The following is an 18,773-nucleotide window of genomic DNA, read 5'->3' as shown; positions in this document are numbered from 1 at the left end:
TGCTCTGTTACAGATCTGTGAAAGCTCTGGTGACTGTCTGGTTCCTTGTGAGGGAGAGTGCTGTAAACACTTCCACCTGGAGTGCCTGGGACTGACGTCACTCCCTGATGGAAAGTTCATCTGCATGGAATGTAAAACTGGTAAGCTTACTTAATTCAATAGCTATGAAAAGATAGGTGGGAGGAATGTGCAATGCCAGCATCTCCCATGATAGCTAGTATTCTTATCACTATGAAGCTCTTATCCTCCTCTTCCATAGGGATTTCAACAGATTAAGACAATTATGTGTGGGTTTCCTAAAATTGAAAGTGTAGTTAGCAATATTATTGTCAATTCCCTTCTACCAGTGTCTTAATTATAAAACCTATTAAATCATCAAGATGTATTTGTATTTTATCTAAGGAGCTATACAAAGTATGTAGAGTGAATTGTTTTTTAAATGAGTTTGAGATTTTTATGCTTGACTTGAATAAACTGAAATAAATGTCAATTGCAAACTGTAACCATGTTGATAGTATTTTTAGTGGAAAAATGGAGCTAATAGAAATTGTTTTTAAAACATGCAGGTTTTGGACTCACCATTTATTTCTTACCCCCCACACCACTCCCCAATATAGACTTCTACCTATCAAAATAATTTTTTTAATCAAAATAATTTATAGAAAAATGTGCAACTTTATATTTCTTCTCTGAGTAGCCATGATTCTAGGTAAAGTCATGGAAAGCAGAAACTAGACTTGTTTGATCTGTAACAAGGCAAGTGAAGTCACCTGGAGATGGTGTGGTAGTGCTTCCAAGAACCATGTTTGCATGGCTGATTTTTTGTTTTGTCTTTTTGCTATGACAAACTATGGCCAACTGGATATAACATTTATGCTATGCTGATCTTACTCATGACACTTTATTTTCCTATTCCTTTTTCCTTTTTATTTGGATTCTCATAGATATTTATTTTATCCTTTTTTATTTTAGTGTATGCCTCCTAAAATGGTTTATATATGCTAAATTTCACTAGAATGTTCATCTTTTTTCTGAACACTTACTAAAGGCCAGGTGCTGTTAGTACTAAGAATTTTATTACCTCATTTTCACTTCGTAACATAATGAGGTAGATACTATTACTATTTTTTTTAAAGTTTTTTTTTAATAACTTCTTTTTTTTTAATTATTTATTCATTTTAGAAAGGAGAGAGAGAGAGAGAGAGAGAGAGGAGAGAGACAGAAAGAGAAGGGGGGAGGAGCAGGAAGCATCAACTCCCATATGTGCCTTGACCAGGCAAGCCCAGGGTTTTGAACCGGCGACCTCAGCATTTCCAGGTTGACGCTTTACCCACTGCGCCACCACAGGTCAGGCGATACTATTACTATTTTCATTTTACAGAGGGTGAAACTGAGGATTAGAGTTTAGTGCCTTGCCCAAAGTCACAAAAACAGCATATGATGAAGCTGGCATTTAAACCCAGGAGGCAGCTTGACTCCAGAAACCTTGCTGTTTTCCATTGCCTCTACCACCTTAACTAAGTAGGATGGACATCATGTATCATATATTCAAACACACACATTCTCTCTCTTTCTCTCTCACGCACACACACACAAACATACACGTGCAACATTTAAGCTGTAAAAGCTATTTTGAACATATATTTTTCCCTATATAGAATATTTTATTCATCACATTTAGACTCTGCAGTAAACTTTTGAACAATTTATCAACTGGCAACCGCAGGGTCAAATTACCTGCACATAGTTTTATTTGGCCTTCAAAATGTGTTTTGAGTGTGTGAACATGGATCAAGCATGTACTCCTGGTTCCTCACATTTTCTAAAATCTTGTCCCTCCAGGCATTTATGTAACCTGTCCAGTCCCGTTAAGCGCTTAAGTTTGTAATCTCTGATCCAAACTACTGATAGGAATCACCTGTAGCACAGTATTAAAATGCTCTTTGGAGGCTTCTCTCCTAACTGTGTTCCAGCTGAATTCTGCCAACAAAGGTTAGATATAATCTAATTTGGTGCACAGCTATTAATAAATTTAAGAAGGAAATTTACTTTAAAAACAATTAAAAAGCCTGACCTGTGGTGGCAGTGGATAAAGCATTGACCTGGAATGCTGAAGTTGCCGGTTCAAAATCCCGGGCTTGCCTGGTCAAGGCACATATGGGAGTTGAAGCTTCCTGCTCCTCCCCACCTTCTCTCTCTCTCAATCTCTCTCTCTCTCTCTCTCTCTCTCTCTCTCTCTCAACCTCTCTCTCTCTCCTCTGAAATGAATAAATAAATAAATAAAAATAATTAAAAAAAAAACAATTAAAAAGAACAAAGTTGGAGGATTTGTACTTTCTGATTTCAAAATTCACTACAGAGTTAGCATAATTAAAACAGTGTGACACTGCCATAAAGACAGACATGTAACCCAATGGAATAGAATAGGAGTCCAGAAATAAACATTGACGTATATAGTTGAATGATTTCTTGATAAGGGTATAAAAACCGTTCAACGAGGAAAGGACAGACTTTTTAGTAAACTGCACTCTGAAAACCGGATATCCACATGCAGAAGAATGAAATTAGATCCTTAACTAACAATTGTGTATAAAATAATTCAAATTGGGTCAGAGATCAAACAAAAGAGCTAAAATTATAAATCTCTTAGAAGGAAACATAAAGGAAAAGCTTTGTGACATTGGATTAGGCAGTGATTCCTGATATAACATCAAAGGCACAGACAACAAAAGAAAAAAATAAATAAATAGGACTTTATCAAATTTAAAACTGTACAGCAAACAACACTGTCAACTAAGTGAAAAAGCAACCCGCAAAGTTGGGGAGAAACTATTTGCAAATAACATCTGACAAGAAGTTAATGTTCAAAATATGTGAAGAACTCCTATAACTCAACAGAAAACACATGACCCAGTTCAAAATTAGGCAAAGAATTTGAATAGACATTTATCTAAAAAGATATACAAATGGCCTGACCAGGTAGTGGCACAGTGGATAGAGCATTGGACTAGAACGCGTAGGACCCAGGTTCAAAACCCCAAGGTCGCCAGCTTGAGCACAGGCTCATCCGGCTTGAGCATGGACTCACCAGCTTGAGCGAGGGTCGCTGGCTTGAGCATGGGATCATAGTCATGACCCCATGGTTGCTGGCTTGAGCCCAAGGTCGCTGGCTTGAGCAAGGACTTACTCTGCTGTAGCCCTCCCAGTCAAGGTACATATGAGAAAGCAATAAATGAACAACTCAGATGCCGTAATGAAGAACTGATGCTTCTCATACCTCTCCCTTCCTGTCTGTCTGTCCCTCTCTCTGACTCTTTCTCTGTCTCTGTCAAAAAAAAAAAAAAAGATATACAAATGGCTGGTAAGCACATGAAAAGGTTCATGTTCAACATCATTCATTAATAATAGAAATCAAAACCACAGTGAGATGCCACTTCACACCTATTCAGATAGCTGTTTTCAAGAAAACAGGATATAGAGAAATGAAACTCTTGTGCACCGTTGGTAGGAATACAGAACAGTATAAATGCTGTGGAAAACTGTATGGCGGTTCCTCAAAATATTAAACCTCGAATTACTGTGAGATCCAGCAATTCCACTTCTGGGTATGTACCCAAAAGAACTGAAAGCATGGAATCAAACAGGTACTGTCACACCCATGTTTATTGTAGCAGTATTCACAATGGCCAGCAAGTGGAAACAGCTCAGATGTTCATCAGTGGATGAAGGGATAAATAAAATGTGGAATAATAAACAATGAGTAAATAAACAATAAAATATTATTTAGCTTTAGAAAGAAATGAGCCTGACAAGACGGTGGTGCAGTGGATAGAGCATCAGACTAGGCCATGGAAGACCAGGTTTGAAACCCTGAGGTTGCCAGTTTGAGTGCGGGGTCGCAGGCTTGAGCCCAAAGGTCACTGGCTTGAGCCCAGGGTCTCTGGCTTGAGCATGGGTTCACTCGGTCTGGTGTGGCTCCCTGGTCATGGCACATATGAGAAAGCAATCGATAAACAACTAAGGCGCCACAACAAAGAATTGATGTTTCTCATCTCTCTCCCTTCCTGTGTGTCTATCCCTATCTGTCCCTTTCTCTGACTCTCTGTCTCTGTCAAAAAAAAGGAAATACTGATACATGCTACAATGTGGATGAAGTTTAAAGACACTATGCTGAATGAAATAATACAGTCATAAGGACAAATACTTCATGATTCCACTTACACGAGTTATCTAGATTACTCAAATTCATAGAGACAGAAAGTAGGACAGTTGTTAACAGGGTGAGTGGGGAGTTACTGTTTACTGGGTAGAGTTTCATATGGGATGATGAAAAAATTCTGGAGCTGGATAGTGGTGGTCTTTGTAAATAATGTGAAGGTATTTAATGTCACTGTATACTTAAAAATAGTTTTAAGCCTGACCAGGCGGTGGTGCAGTGGATGGAGTGTTAGACTGGGATGCAGAGGACACAGGTTGGAGACCCCGAGGTTGCTAGTTTGAGCACGGGCTCATCTGGTTTGAGCAAAGCTCACCAGCTTGGACCCAGGGTCGCTGGCTCCAGCAAGGGGTTGCTCAGTCTGCTGAAGGCCCACGGTCAGGGCACATATGAGAAAGCAATCAAGAACTAAGGTGTTGCAGTGAGAAACTGATGATTGATGCTTCTCATCTCTCTCCATTACTGTCTGTCTGACCCTATCTATCCCTCTCTCTGACTCTCTCTGTCCCTGTAAAAAATTAATAATTTTAAAAAATAGTTTAAAAAAACCAAAAACTAATCAAATCTGTATATAGCTAAAAATAGTTAAAATGGTAGTTCTTATGTTACATACAGGGTAGGGCAAAAGTAGGTTTACATTTCTTATGGAATCATTACTAAATAATACAAGAATAACCTCTGTATTTTGTGTACTCACAGCTGTAAACCTACCTTTACCACAATTTGAAAAAAAGACTATTACAGTTGACCCCTAAACAACACAGGTTTGAACTACATGAGTCGACTTTTTTTTTTTAAACGAGAGAGAGAGAGACAGAGGGACAGATAGGGACAGACAGACAGACAGGAAGGAGGATGAGAAGCATCAATTCTTCATTGTAGCTCCTTAGTTGTTCATTGATTGCTTTCTCATATGTGCCTTGGCCAGGGGGCAACAGCAGAACAAGTGATCCCTTGCTCAAGCCAGTGACTTTGGGTTAAGCTAGCGACATGGGGTCATGTCTATGATCCCATGCTCCAGCCATATGAGCCCTTGCTCAAGCCAGTGACCTCGGGTTTCGAACCTAGGTCCTCTGCAACCCGGGCTCACTCACACTCTACCCACTGCACCACAAGCTGGTCAGGCTACATGAGTCCACTTTATGTGGGGTGTTTTCTTCAATAAAGACTGTAAATTGAAAAAGTTTTTGGACATTTCCTTACTGCCATGAAGCAATCATACTGGTTATACTAGGCCCGTGATGGCGAACCTTTTTATAAAAACCGCCCACTTTTTCAGTGTTGGTCAACCTGGTCCCTCCCGCCCACTAGTGGGTGTTCCAACTTTCATGGTGGGCCAATTGCGGCGCTGTTTAGTTGCTCCGCTACTGCCCACCATGAAAACTAGAACGCCCACTAGTGGGCGGGAGGGACCAGGTTGACCAGCACTGAAAAAATGGGCGGTTTTTATAAAAAGGTTCCCCATCACGGTACTAGGCTATGATAAAGCAATCGTATTGCTGCTTTTCTGCTATCAATTCATGAATTATTTTTATAAATAAGAATTTCTTTTTCACATTATCTTTCACTTTTTTATTGAGTCTACTGAGGTGACACTAGTTAACATAATTATACAGGTTTCAGGTGCCCAGTTCTATAACGCATCTCTATACCTTTTGTGTTCACCCCCCAAGTCAAGTTTTTGACCATGACCATTTATTTACCCTTTCTAACCCTCCTCCATGTACCCCCTCTTAGCAACCACCACACCAGTTGTCTGTGTCCATCAGGGTTGTTGGGGTTTTTTTGCTTTATCCCTCCACCTCCTGCACCAGCCCCACATTATCTTTTACTTTTGACATCTAGTGTTAGTAGTGCATACATATGACATGTATAACTTTTTGTATCCTGTAAGACAGCATTGATATAGGTACTGACAGACAATTCTTGTAACTTAGATGACATAAACTTATGCTATCTACAAATATAGTACAGTACTGTAAACTTACTTAATTTCTCTTCCTTTGACTTTCTTAACATTTTCTTTTCTCTAGCTTACTTTATTGTAAGAGTACAATAAATAATATATATTAATCCCCAATCAGGGCACGTACAGGAGCAGCTCAATGTTCCTGCCTCTCTCTAAAAATAAATATATATATATAAACACCAACTGTTAATATTGTTGGTAAGGCTTCTTCTGATCAACAATAGGCTATTAGTGAAGTTTAGGGGGAATCAAGAGTTATATGCAGAGTTTCAACTGGGGAGGGCTATCAGTGCCCTTAACCCTGTGTATTTTTATTTTATTTTATTTTATTTTTTTGACAGAGACACAGAGAGAGAGTCAGATAGACAGGAAGGGAGAGAGATGAGAAGCATCAATTTTTCATTGTGGCACTTTATTTGTTCATTGATTGCTTTCTCATATGTGCCTTGACCGTGGGCCTTCAGCAAACCGAGTGACCCCTTGCTCAAGCCAGCAACCTTGGGTCCAAGCCAGTGAGCTTTGTTCAAACCAGATGAGCCTGCGCTCAAGCTGGCGACCTCAGGGTCTCGAACCTGGGTCCTTCGCATCTCAATCTGATGCTCTATCCACTCGCCACCACGTGGTTAGGCTATTTTTAATTATTTTTAAGTTGCTTTTGTTGTTGTTGTTGTTGTTTTTGCATTTTTCTGAAGCTGGAAACAGGGAGAGACAGTCAGACAGACTCCCGCATGCGCCCGACCGGGATCCACCTGGCACGCCCACCATGGGGCAACGCTCTGCCCATCCTGGGCATCGCCATGTTGCGACCAGAGCCACTCTAGCGCCTGAGGCAGAGGCCACAGAGCCATCCCCAGCGCCCGGGCCATCTTTGTTCCAATGGAGCATTGGCTGCGGGAGGGGAAGAGAGAGACAGAGAGGAAGGCACGGCAGAGGGGTGGAGAAGCAAATGGGCGCTTCTCCTGTGTGCCCTGGCCGGGAATCGAACCCGGGTCCTCCGCACGCTAGGCCGACGCTCTACCGCTGAGCCAACCGGCCAGGGCTTAAGTTGCTTTTTGTGTATTATCAAGTGAAACTAATTTGGCACACTTCTAACATTAGGAGTGAAAACTCATATTTTTTTTTCTTTTAATTTTTAAAATTAATTTTAAAAATTATTTTAAAAATTAAATAATTTTTAATAGTATAGTATAGTACTATAAACTTACTTAATTTCTCTTCCTTTGCCTTTCTTAACATTTTCATCTCTCTCCCTTCCTGTCTGACTCTCTCTCTGTTTCTGTCAAAAAAATAAAATAAAGTAAAATAAAAATACACAGGATTAAGGGCACTGATAGCCCTCCCCAGTTGAAAATCTGCAAATAACTTTTTTTTTTTAATTATTTTTATTTATACATTTTAGAGAAGAGAGACAGAGAGAGAGAGACAGAGAGAGAGAAGGGGGGAGGAGCAGGAAGCATCAACTCCCATATGTGCCTTCACCAGGCAAGCCTGGGGTTTTTGAACCAGCGACCTCAGCATTCCAGGTTACCGTTTAATCCACTGTGCCACAACAGGTCAGGCTGCATATAACTCTTGATTCCCCCTAAACTTCACTAATAGCCTATTGTTGATCAGAAGAAGCCTTACCAACAATATTAGCAGTTGGTGTTTATATATATATATTTATTTTTAGAGAGAGGCAGGAACATTGAGCTGCTCCTGTACGTGCCCTGATTGGGGATTAATATATATTATTTATTTTACTCTTACAATAAAGTAAGCTAGAGAAAAGAAAATGTTAAGAAAGTCAAAGGAAGAGAAATTAAGTAAGTTTATAGTACTGTACTGTATTTGTAGATAGCGTAAGTTTATGTCGTCTAAGTTACAAGATTGTCTGTCAGTACCTATATCAATGCTGTCTTACAGGATACAAAAAGTTGTACATGTTATATGTATGCACTACTAACACTAGACGTCAAAAGGTGAGAGGAAGGGAGATAGTGAGACAGAGTCCTACATGCACTTCAACTGGGATTTACCCAGCAACTCCTGTCTGGGGCCAATGCTTGAATTAACCAAGCTATCTTCAGTGCCTGAGGCCGATGGTGGGACCATCCAAGCTATACTCAGAGCCCAGGGCCAACCAATCAAGCCACTAGCTGCAAGAGGGGAAGAGGGAAAGAAGGAGGAGAGAGAAGAGGAGAGAAGCAAATGATTGCTTCTCTTGGTGTGCCCTGACCGGGAATTGAACCTGAGACATCCATATGCCAGGCTAATGCTCTATCCACTGAGTAAACCAACCAAAGCCAAAAATTTAGATTCTTTTTATTTTTTATTTTTCTTAAATGAGAAGCGGGGAGGTAGAGAAACAGACTCCCACATGTCCCCCGACCGGGATCCATCCAGCAAACCCCCTACTGGGTGGTGCTCTTCCCATCTGGTGCCTTTGCTCTGTTGCTTGGCAACTGAGCTATTTTAGCGCCTGAAGTGAGGCCATGGAGCCTTCCTCAGTGCCTGGGGCCAGCTTGCTCTAACTGTGCCATGGCTGCAGGAGTGGAAGAGAGAGAGAGAGAGAGAGAGAGAGAGAGAGAAGAGCAGGAGGGATGAAGAAGCAGATGGTCACCTCTCCTGTGTGCCCTGACTGGAAATCGAACCTGGGATATCCATATGCTAGGCCAACACTCTACCACTAAGCCAATGGGCCAGGGCCAGATTCTTTAAACCATTGTTTAAGATTTCTTAGGAAGTTTTCTTTTGTTATCAAAAGGTAAACACTTTACATGTAAAAAGTATTACAGGTTACATGTCTAGTAAGTTCTTATACTACCACTTTCTATTGTTTTAGACAAATGTGATTCCTGGGAAGAATGCATTTTTGTTTTCTCTTTTTGATAAAAGGTGTAACAAATTTATTATTTATTCTAAATGAAGACTGGTCTAGTCAAAGGGGGAGGGTATTGGAAGCATTCACATGCGGGAGCTCTATATATGTCTTAAAGGGGTTTGATAGGTCACCTCTCTATTAATGTAACAGTATTACTAGTTGTAACAATTTTCTTTTAAAAAAATTATTATTTGTTAATATTTAGAGATAAAGGAAGGGGGGAAGAGAGAGAAAGAGACAGGAACGTTGATCTGTTCCTGTATGTGCCCTGACTGGGAACCAAACTGGAAGCCTCTGTGCTTTGGGACAACACTATCTGACCAACTGAGCCAGGGCACAATTTTCATTTCTATTGAACTTATTTTGATCAATTTGCAAGTGGAAACCTATTTTATTTTTACATAGAACAGTTTATGCATTAGGCAAAGCTGTAATGTCAAACCTCTTAATCTTTAAAATAATTTTTTTAATTCTAAAAGTTATTTTAAAAACAATACTATTGCTTTTATACATATATCTACATACATGGTAAAATATAATTTGAAATTATATATAAGCAACAGGACAACAAAACTCACTACTGAACTTTATTTCTACAATAAAATCAGTTAAAAACATTTAACATCACAGTTATAAGTACTAATTTTGAAGAATTTTTATAATTCAGCCAACTTATAAAGGTTAGGTACTTCCAAAACCAAATATAACTTCCTGTAAAAAGTCGCAAGCACATCACCCTAATAAAAAAGGCAAAAATACTACAGCTAGATGTTTTAAACTGGAAAACCAAGGACAAAGAGAAAATATTAAAATTACCCACAGAAGACAATTACCTTCAAAGAATAACAAAACAAATAAATAATAAAAGTATTGTTATAATTTAAAGTCTTTGATTACAGCTAAACATTATTGACTTGTGAATCATCTGTTCATGGGTCTTGTCTCTTTCTGTGTTGCAATGTTATTTGTCAGTATTTTTAATTTTTATTTAATTACACAGGTAATACATAAATATAATGTTATGAAACATTATCATTGTAGCTCAAGCTGAAGTCCCCCTTGATCATCACTCTTAATACTAGGCCCCTACTTAATTGTAGCCCTCACCAGAGGTAACATTGTTATCATTTTGGTGTGTAGCCCTGTAAACCTTTTCCTGTGTGTACATGCATGTGTGTAATGTGTGGAACATTGTTATGTTGTTATAGTAAAAATGTATTACTGGTATATGGTTCTGCTGATTATTTTCACTGTTTGTCTTTTAGCTTTCTTTTATGTCAATACAAATATATTGCTCACAAAAATTGGGGGATATTTTATAGCTTCATATTTGTTTTGAAATATCTTCCCATTTTTGTGAGTCTATATTTAATTGCTGCATAGTACAGATATTTATTTAACTATTCCCGTATTGAAAGATGTTTGAGTTGCTTTCAGTTGTTTGCAGCTACGAACAGTGCTTCAATCAACATACTTTTATATATACAAGTTTATCCTAATGTAGAGAGCACGAAGTAGAATTTCTAGGCCTCAAAAAGTGAATGTACTATTTTTAAAAAATGAGATACTAGGCCCTGGCCGGTTGGCTCAGTGGTAGAGTGTCGGCCTGGCGTGCGGGGGACCCGGGTTCAATTCCTGGCCAGGGCACATAGCAGAAGCGCCCATTTGCTCCTCCTCACCCCCCCTCCCCTCTGTCTCTCTCTTCCCCTCCCGCAGCCGAGGCTCCATTGGAGCAAAGATGGCCCGGGCGCTGGGGATGGCTCCTTGGCCTCTGCCCCAGGCGCTAGAGTGGCTCTGGTCGCGGCAGAGCGACGCCCCAGAGGGGCAGAGCATCGCCCCCTGGTGGGCAGAGCTTCGCCCCTGGTGGGCATGCCGGGTGGATCCTGTCGGGCGCATGAGGGAGTCTGTCTGACTGTCTCTCCCCGTTTCCAGCTTCAGAAAAATACAAAAAAAAAAGGGGGGATACTGCCAAACCTGACTGGGTGGTTCAGTGGATAAAATGTCACAGTGCACTGATGTGGCAGGTTCGGTACCTGGTCAGGGCACACAATCAATAAGTGGGCGACTATGTCAGACAACTAAGTGGAACGAGTTGATGCTTCTCTCTCTCCCCTTTCTACCTCTTCCCCTTCCTTCTCCTCTCTCTTCCTCCCCTCCCCCTCCTTCCCCTCTCTTCTTTCTTCTCTCTTTCTTTCTCTCTCTGAAATCAATGGAAAAAATTGTTTTCTTCAAAGTTAGTTCCTTCCAGTTTAAACTCCTACCAGCGGTATATAAGAGTACTTTTTTCCTTGTACCCTGATCAATAATTGGTATTATTAGGCTTTTAAAGTTTTTTCCTATTGATGAATTTTTCAAATGTTGCTTGTGGTTTTAACTAGCATTTATCTGATTACTGGTGAAGGTGAGGATTGTTTTTATATTTATTGTCTGTCTTTCTGCTTTCTGTAAATTGTTTCCTTTTGCTCACTTTTCTTGGGCTTTTTTGTTTCTATTTTGATTGATAGTTCTTTATAAGTCTTGTTTAGCTGTCTTTGCTTATATATGCTGCATATATTTTTACTATATTTGAACTCTTTATATAACAAAATATTCCTTTGTTTTCTTTGTTGGGTATACTTTTTCACATCTGTTTGTCTCTTGTTTCTTCTTTATTCTAACAGACATTATTTAATATTCTTTTAAATATTTGGCATATTGACCAGTAGAGCCATCTGGGCTTAAAGTTTTCTTTGTTGGAAGGTTTTTTTGTTGTTGTTGTTTTTTAGATTTTATGTATTCATTTTTAGAGAGAGAGAGAATTGGGGGAGGAGCAGGAAGCATCAACTTCCATCTGTGCCTTGACCAAGCGGGCCTGAGGTTTCGAACTGACAACCTCAGTGTTCCCAGGTCTGTTTTACCCACTGTGCCACCACAGGTCAGGCTGTTGGAAGGTTTTTAATTACAGTTTTCGTTTCTTTAGTAGTTTACATAACTAATCATATTTTCTATTTGTTTTTGTGCCAGTATTGGTAAATTCTGTTTTTCCAAGAATCTGTTTATCTAAATTTTCAAATTTATTGGCAAAAATGTGATCTCCACTTATTTTTTTAACTTTGTAGGATTTGTAATGATGTATCACTTTTTAAAATTTCTGATACTGTTATTATGTATTGATGCTTTTTAAATTAGTCACTCTTATCAGGGATATCAGTTTTATTTATCTTTTTCAAAGACTCAACTTTTGGTTTTTTTTTTTTTTTTCAGAGAGAGAAAGTCAGAGAGAGGGATAGATAGGGACAGACAGGAATGGAGAGAGATGAGAAGCATCAATCATCAATTTTTTGTTTGCAACACCTTAGTTGTTCATTGATTGCTTTCTCATATGTGCCTTGACCGTGGACCTTCAACAAACGGAATAACCCCTCGCTCATGCCAGTGACCTTGGGTTCAGGCTGGTGAGCTTTGCTCAAACCAGATGAGCCCACGCTCAAGCTGGCAACCTCGGGGTCTCAAACCTGGGTCCTCCACATCCCAGTCCGACGCTCTATCCACTGCGTCACCACCTGGTCAGGCAACTTTTGTTTTTCTTAATCCTTCCCAATGTATATTAATTTCACTTCATTTTTAAGTGTTTTTTCACTGGGTATAGAATTCTGGCTTGGTACCAGTTTTCTTTCAGCCCTTTGAAAATAGCATCCCATTGTATTCTGGTTTCGGTTTTCTCTTTCAGTCAGCTTCTAGTGTTACTGTTGTTTCTTTGAAGGTAATTGTCTTTCCTATGAGTAATTTTAATATTTTCTCTTCATCCTTTTGTGAAATTTGAATTAGATAACTAGCTGTAATTTCCTTTGTTTTTAATTGGAATTATGAGTTTTCATCTTACTCCTGTTTTAAATATGGAAATTTTAAGTGATTATCTGGTAGAATAGGTCTTTTCTTTGGTAGTTTCTTTTGTTCTGTGTTGGGAAGATGACACTCTCAGCTCTTTGGTGTTGAAAAATTCTGTTCTGGGTTTTCTATGGAAATAATTTTGGTGTAGAATGAGAAGTGGAGATCTAAATTATTTTTAACACTACATTTCCAAATGAATTATCATAGCAAATCAATCATTTTAACAAAATTTACAAAATAACTTTTTTTTAACATGGAGAGAGTCAGAGAGAAGGACAGATAGAAACAGACAGGAAGGGAAGGAGATGAGAAGCATCAGTTCTTCATTGCGGCTCCTTAGTTGTTCATTGATTGCTTTCTTGTATGTGCCTTGATTGGGGGGGGCACAGCAGAGTGAGTGACCCCTGTACTCAAGCCAGCAGTTTTGAGCCCAAGCCAGCTACCTTCGGCTTCAAGCCAGCGAACTTTGGGTTCCAGTCAGAGACCACGGGGTCTTGTCTATGATCCTATGCTCAAGCCACCAACCCTGTGCTCAAGCTGGATGAGCCCACACTCAAGCCGGTGACCTCAGGGTTTTGAACCTGGGTCTTCCACGTCCAGTCCAGTGCTCTATTCACTGAGCCATGGCCTGGTCAAGCTCAATAATATTTTAATGTAACTATTTATTTTCAATTGTGATGCCAGTGGCTGCTTCTATTTAAAAGAAATATGCTTTAATTGGCTTTTTTAAAATCTTGTGTTCTTCACCAATTTTCCAGGAAAGCATCCATGTTTTTCATGTAAGGTGTCTGGTGCAGATGTGAAGCGTTGCTCTGTTGGTGCTTGTGGGAAATTTTATCATGAAGCCTGTGTCCGCAAATTCCCCACTGCCATCTTTGAATCAAAAGGATTCCGTTGTCCCCAGCACTGCTGCTCTGCCTGCTCTATGGAGAAAGATATCCACAAAGCAAGTAAAGGTAAAGGAGATCGAAGGAAGGGGACGACTTTTTTTTTTAAGTTTAGTAACAAATAATAAGGATATCATAAAGAACAGCTGACGTTCTTCCTCTGCTTATCTGTAGATATACGAGCTCAGCCATAATAGATAACATAATAAGTAGAGATTAGATTCTAATTCAGACCATGAGAAGAAAATTCCATATGTTCAAACTAACCCTTGAAAATTTCTTAAATAGGTGCTATATTGTAGACCACCATCTCTCCAGCATTGGAGTAGACAAATTTTTCCTTGATCTCTAGATGGATGCTGCATATAAGGGCCGTATTGTGTAGGAATGACAGAGCCAAACCAGTGAGGAAAGTATTTTTATCTTACTATAGTCAGCATCACATGGGAATCCAAAGGAACCCAACTCCAAAAATTTCATTTGCTCTATCCAGCTGATGCCTTATTTCCTTTCTGACTCGTTTTTAAACAGGTCGCATGATGAGGTGTTTGAGGTGTCCTGTTGCCTATCACTCTGGAGATGCTTGTGTTGCTGCTGGAAGCATATTTGTGTCCTCCTACATTCTCATCTGTAGTAATCATTCCAAACGGAGCAGCAATTCATCCTCAACTGTAAATGTAGGCTTTTGTTTCGTTTGTGCAAGAGGTGAGTGCTAGTCCTTTCTCTATTTCTTTTTGAGTTCATTAGCATATTTCCCATTAAAATAGAGTTTCAGTAATATCCCTGAGAGAAATTAACACTCCGTAACTAGTCCCTTATATAACATTAGACATTCAAAAATATTAAGAATATTAATTCTTCTATAAATTAAGCTAAAGTCTGCATTTTTTAATAATTTAGAATTTTACACATAAGTTTTTAGCATTTCTACTTGGAGCATCAAAAAATTAATCTTTTTCCTTCTGCAAACAATTCTTCTGTTTGAAGTAGACTCTTCCCGTGTCATATTCTCCAATCCAGAGCTTGCAAGTGATTGTGATTTCACTTGGAAGGGAAAACAAACACATTTATTTTTTAATTGTTTATGTTGTATTTTGTTACGTTTTGCTCTGGCATTCAGGAAGGCCTGATGGGATACAGCCAAGTCAACATGGGTGGTGGGTTAGTTAAGAGCGCGATGCAGGCTGTTGATATTTAGGTATAACAAGAGATTGATCAACTAAAACAATATTGTTCTGAGTGGGTCAGTGAACTTGAGTTTGTGGTAAATATAAAATAGAATGTCTTTAGTTGATTATAATACAGAATGTACATCTTTACAGAGTATATCTGCTGTATTATAATAAAACAATTTTTAGTATTTAATAAGAACTTTAGGAACCAACTAATATCCCCAAATGCAGTTCATATATATATATATATATATATATATGCATGCTAAGTTTTCTAAACTTCCCTTAGTGTGAAATAATTGAAAGGACTAACAATGTCAGGCTTGTTAGATTATATTGAGACTGTACTGAAGATGAGGATTTTGTTTTTTGCTTTAGGAGACAGTTCTTTAATTTAATGAAGGTACCATAAAGTATTTTTTAATAGAATTTAGGTAATGTGATGGATGTTGAGTTGTTTTGCTTTTGTAGCTCTCATTTTAAAAATAGTAAGTGAGCAGTAAAAGGTTAAATAAATGGTAGACCTTTTTTGTAGCAACCATCTGGATCCATTGTGTATACTGCTTTCTGATACGCCAGAATTTTATAAGGACTTGGGGCTGTCTGCTATTAGAAGGGAGGCATTGTGTCTTTCTTTAGAAGAACAATTAAACCATTGTATCCTGCTCTGAAACCTGGCTGAAGCATAGAGAAGTAGGTCTGAAATGTTTCATGCTACATTGTAACAGGTGACTAGAAGGAATCAAATAGTCAAAAGAAATAAAGTTACCACTAGTGTCTTTTCTATCTCCCCATCCCTAAAGAAAGTAATGATAGGGTGGAAATATTGACTTATCCAATTGAGTGGCTAGCTTTAGACCTTTAAACAGATGAGTGCCAATGAGAACATGAAGTCTCTATCACTTTGTTAGTATTTTATTCTACCATTCTAGGCACTTACTTTTACTAGGGCTTGTATGCATTTGTGTTTGCGCGTGTGTAAGTATACAGAGCCAACATTTTAAATAATCAAGTTTTTAACTCATGTCGACTCACTATAGAGTACGTTCTGAGTCAAGTACCATCAGAATATTAACTGATTTTTTCTTTGGCTCTGTTTCATTCAATAATCGGGGAAACTTTTTTTTTTTTTTTTTTTTTTACAGAGACAGAGAGTCAGAAAGAGGGATAGACAGGAACAGACAGTCAGGAACGGAGAGAGATGAGAAGCATCAATCATTAGTTTTTCGTTGCGACACTTTAGTTGTTCATTGATTGCTTTCTCATATGTGCCTTGACTGTGGGCCTTCAGCAGACTGAGTAACCCCTTGCTCAAGCCAGCGACCTTGGGTCCAAGCTGGTGAGCTTTGCTCAAACCAGATGAGCCCATGCTCAAGCCGGCGACCTCGGGGTCTCGAACCTGGGTCCTCCGCATCCCAGTCCAGCACTCTATCCACTGTGCCACCGCCTGGTCAGGCAATTGAGGAAACTTTTAAAACAGGTATTTTCTATTTAAGACTGATAGAAAATGACCCATTGTCAAAGAACCTAGTTTTGTAGAAAATCTAGCCATTTTGTTAAGTTGAATTTATATGCCTTGATTAAAACCTTGAGATAATGGAAATGAGGGTAAAACTCGTGTTTTAACAATAGGATCTATATTTATATTTATCATTTGGCAATTATTCTAAAGATTTACCATATTTAAATGCCTATTTAAGCAGGATTATTTATTTCTCAAATATTTTAAGTGAAGCTTTGTCCAGCACACAGAACTTTCATTTTCCTTTCCAGAATTTTATAGAAACTTACTCTAAATAGAACAGATGTTGGGATTTGAGAAGGCTTAAAAGTTTTTCAGTTATAAATTATATCTGTCCTTTATTCATTATTTATATGTGTGTCTCTCTTTTATTTCTAAGAGACCTAATTATAATAAAGCCACACATTAAAAGAAATACTTTAATCATTTATGTTTTGGTATTAGAAAATCCAGCTTGTTTTGTTTTTGCTTCTTGCCTCATATAGTTTTTCCCTCCTCTGAGAGGATTTTTCTTAGCTTTTTGTTACTGCTTTTTAAAATCATTAAGTTAATCCTGCCTGACCTGTGTTGGTGCAGTGGATAAAACTTCAACCTAGGTTGCTGAGGTCGCTGGTTCAAAGGCCCGGGCTTGCCTGGTCAAGGCACATATGGGAGTTGATGCTTCCTGCTCCTCCCTCCTTCTCTCTCTCTCCTCTATAAAATCAATAAAAAGGCAAAAGCAATATATATAAAAAATAAAATCATTAAGTTAATTCTTAAGGACTTAGCTATCTAGAATTTTTTTTAATGTTTCAAGGGTTAGAGAAACATTGCTCCTCCTTTGCCCTCCCTGTGGTGCCACAGGAAATGTTCAGACCTAATTCAGTGTAGTGTACAGGAATGGGCAAACGTAGGTTTACATAATACAACAGATAATAATTAAGAAATAATATTACAGGAGTAAACTGTGTGTTTTGCATATCCACAACTGTAAACCCAGTTTTGCTCAGCCCTGTATATTATTTAGCATCTGTCATCTGGAAGCTGATATAAAATAATAGCTAACATCTGTGTCCTTTTTTGTAATGGTAATTTTATTTTTTATTTTATTTTATTTTTTTGACAGAGAGTCAGAGAGAAGGACAGATAGGGACAGACAGACAAGAAGGGAGAGAGATGAGAAGCATCAATTCTTTGTTGCAGCCCCTTAGTTGTTCATTGATTGCTTTCTCACATGTGCCTTAACTGGGGGCTCCAGCAGAGCGAGTGACCCCTTGCTCAAGCTAGTGACCTTGGGCTCAAGTCAGTGAGTGACCTTGGGCTTCAAACCAGTGACCATAGGGTCATGTCTATGATTCCATGCTCAAGCCAGTGACCCTACGCTCAAGCTGGTGAGCCCACGCTCAAGATGGATGAGCCCACACTCAAACCAGCGACCTTAGGGTTTCAAACCTGGGTCCTCTGCCTCCCAGTCCTATGCTCTATCCACTGCACCACTGCCTGGTCAGGCTGTAATGATAATTTTAAATGGAGAAGTTAGATTGGGTTTTCTTTTAATTTTTATAATAATAGCGATTTATTCATCTGTAAATCAAACTCTGCTAGGTACTATCAGAATGAATTGTCACCATTGCCCTAGAATGTTATTTGCCCACTTAATGTGGATGAGAACAATGAAGCCCAGATGAACTAAGTCACCTGGAGGTAGTACATGTTGTTAAGTGGAGACCAGCCTGTATACCTGCTCTTTCTTATGTCAGACCCGTGTTTTTCATACTACACCACTTCTCTCTATTAAATGTAAGAAATTCATTTGACATTATTTGGATTTTATTTAAAGATTCTTATATTATTACCAGTTAGCAATTTTTAGTTTCATTCTGTCACTTAGATCAGAGATATTTCTCAAGTCTGTCTCAGTGTAGGGTAGCACCAAGTGAAGATGACACCCATAGAAAAAAGTAAAGGGTACATTTTTCTCTAAACACAAATTTTTTTCTTTCTTCAACATGACCTCTATGAAACTGCTGTCCTGATTTGTATTAGAAAGTCCTAGATCATTATAAATTGACCAGTAACCAAACAGAAAATGTCCCTGGTCTCACAGGTCCCTGGGTTTAGGAGTGGCCTGTAGCTATGTTGTAAACTTAACTAGGGGAGGGGGAATGGTAGGGAGAGAAGTGGGTGTCACACGTTAGTGGGTTAGAGCAGATCTTACGTTTTCCTCCGAATAGGATAGCTGTATTGGTAGGTCAAAAGGACTGTTTTTTATAAACCTTTATGTTGGTTTTTTCT

At 38.8% G+C, this 18,773-nt stretch overlaps 1 protein-coding gene across 6 annotated transcripts in view; it reads left to right on the top strand.

The window, feature by feature from the left end:
- NSD3 (nuclear receptor binding SET domain protein 3) overlaps positions 1-18,773 on the top strand; it is a 149,174-nt gene that overhangs the window by 78,236 nt on the left and 52,165 nt on the right. For all 6 annotated transcript variants that reach the window (XM_066235549.1, XM_066235550.1, XM_066235544.1 and 3 more), the window contains 3 exons: positions 14-140; positions 13,677-13,874; positions 14,337-14,510. In XM_066235549.1, coding sequence (XP_066091646.1) covers positions 14-140; positions 13,677-13,874; positions 14,337-14,510 — 499 coding nt within the window. The remainder of the gene's footprint in view (positions 1-13; positions 141-13,676; positions 13,875-14,336; positions 14,511-18,773) is intronic.

The sequence above is a fragment of the Saccopteryx bilineata genome, chromosome 6 (assembly GCF_036850765.1).
Source record: "Saccopteryx bilineata isolate mSacBil1 chromosome 6, mSacBil1_pri_phased_curated, whole genome shotgun sequence".
Taxonomy (NCBI): domain Eukaryota; kingdom Metazoa; phylum Chordata; class Mammalia; order Chiroptera; family Emballonuridae; genus Saccopteryx; species Saccopteryx bilineata.
The sequence above is the reverse complement of the archived record's forward strand: the minus strand, read 5'-3'. Positions and strand labels throughout refer to the sequence as shown.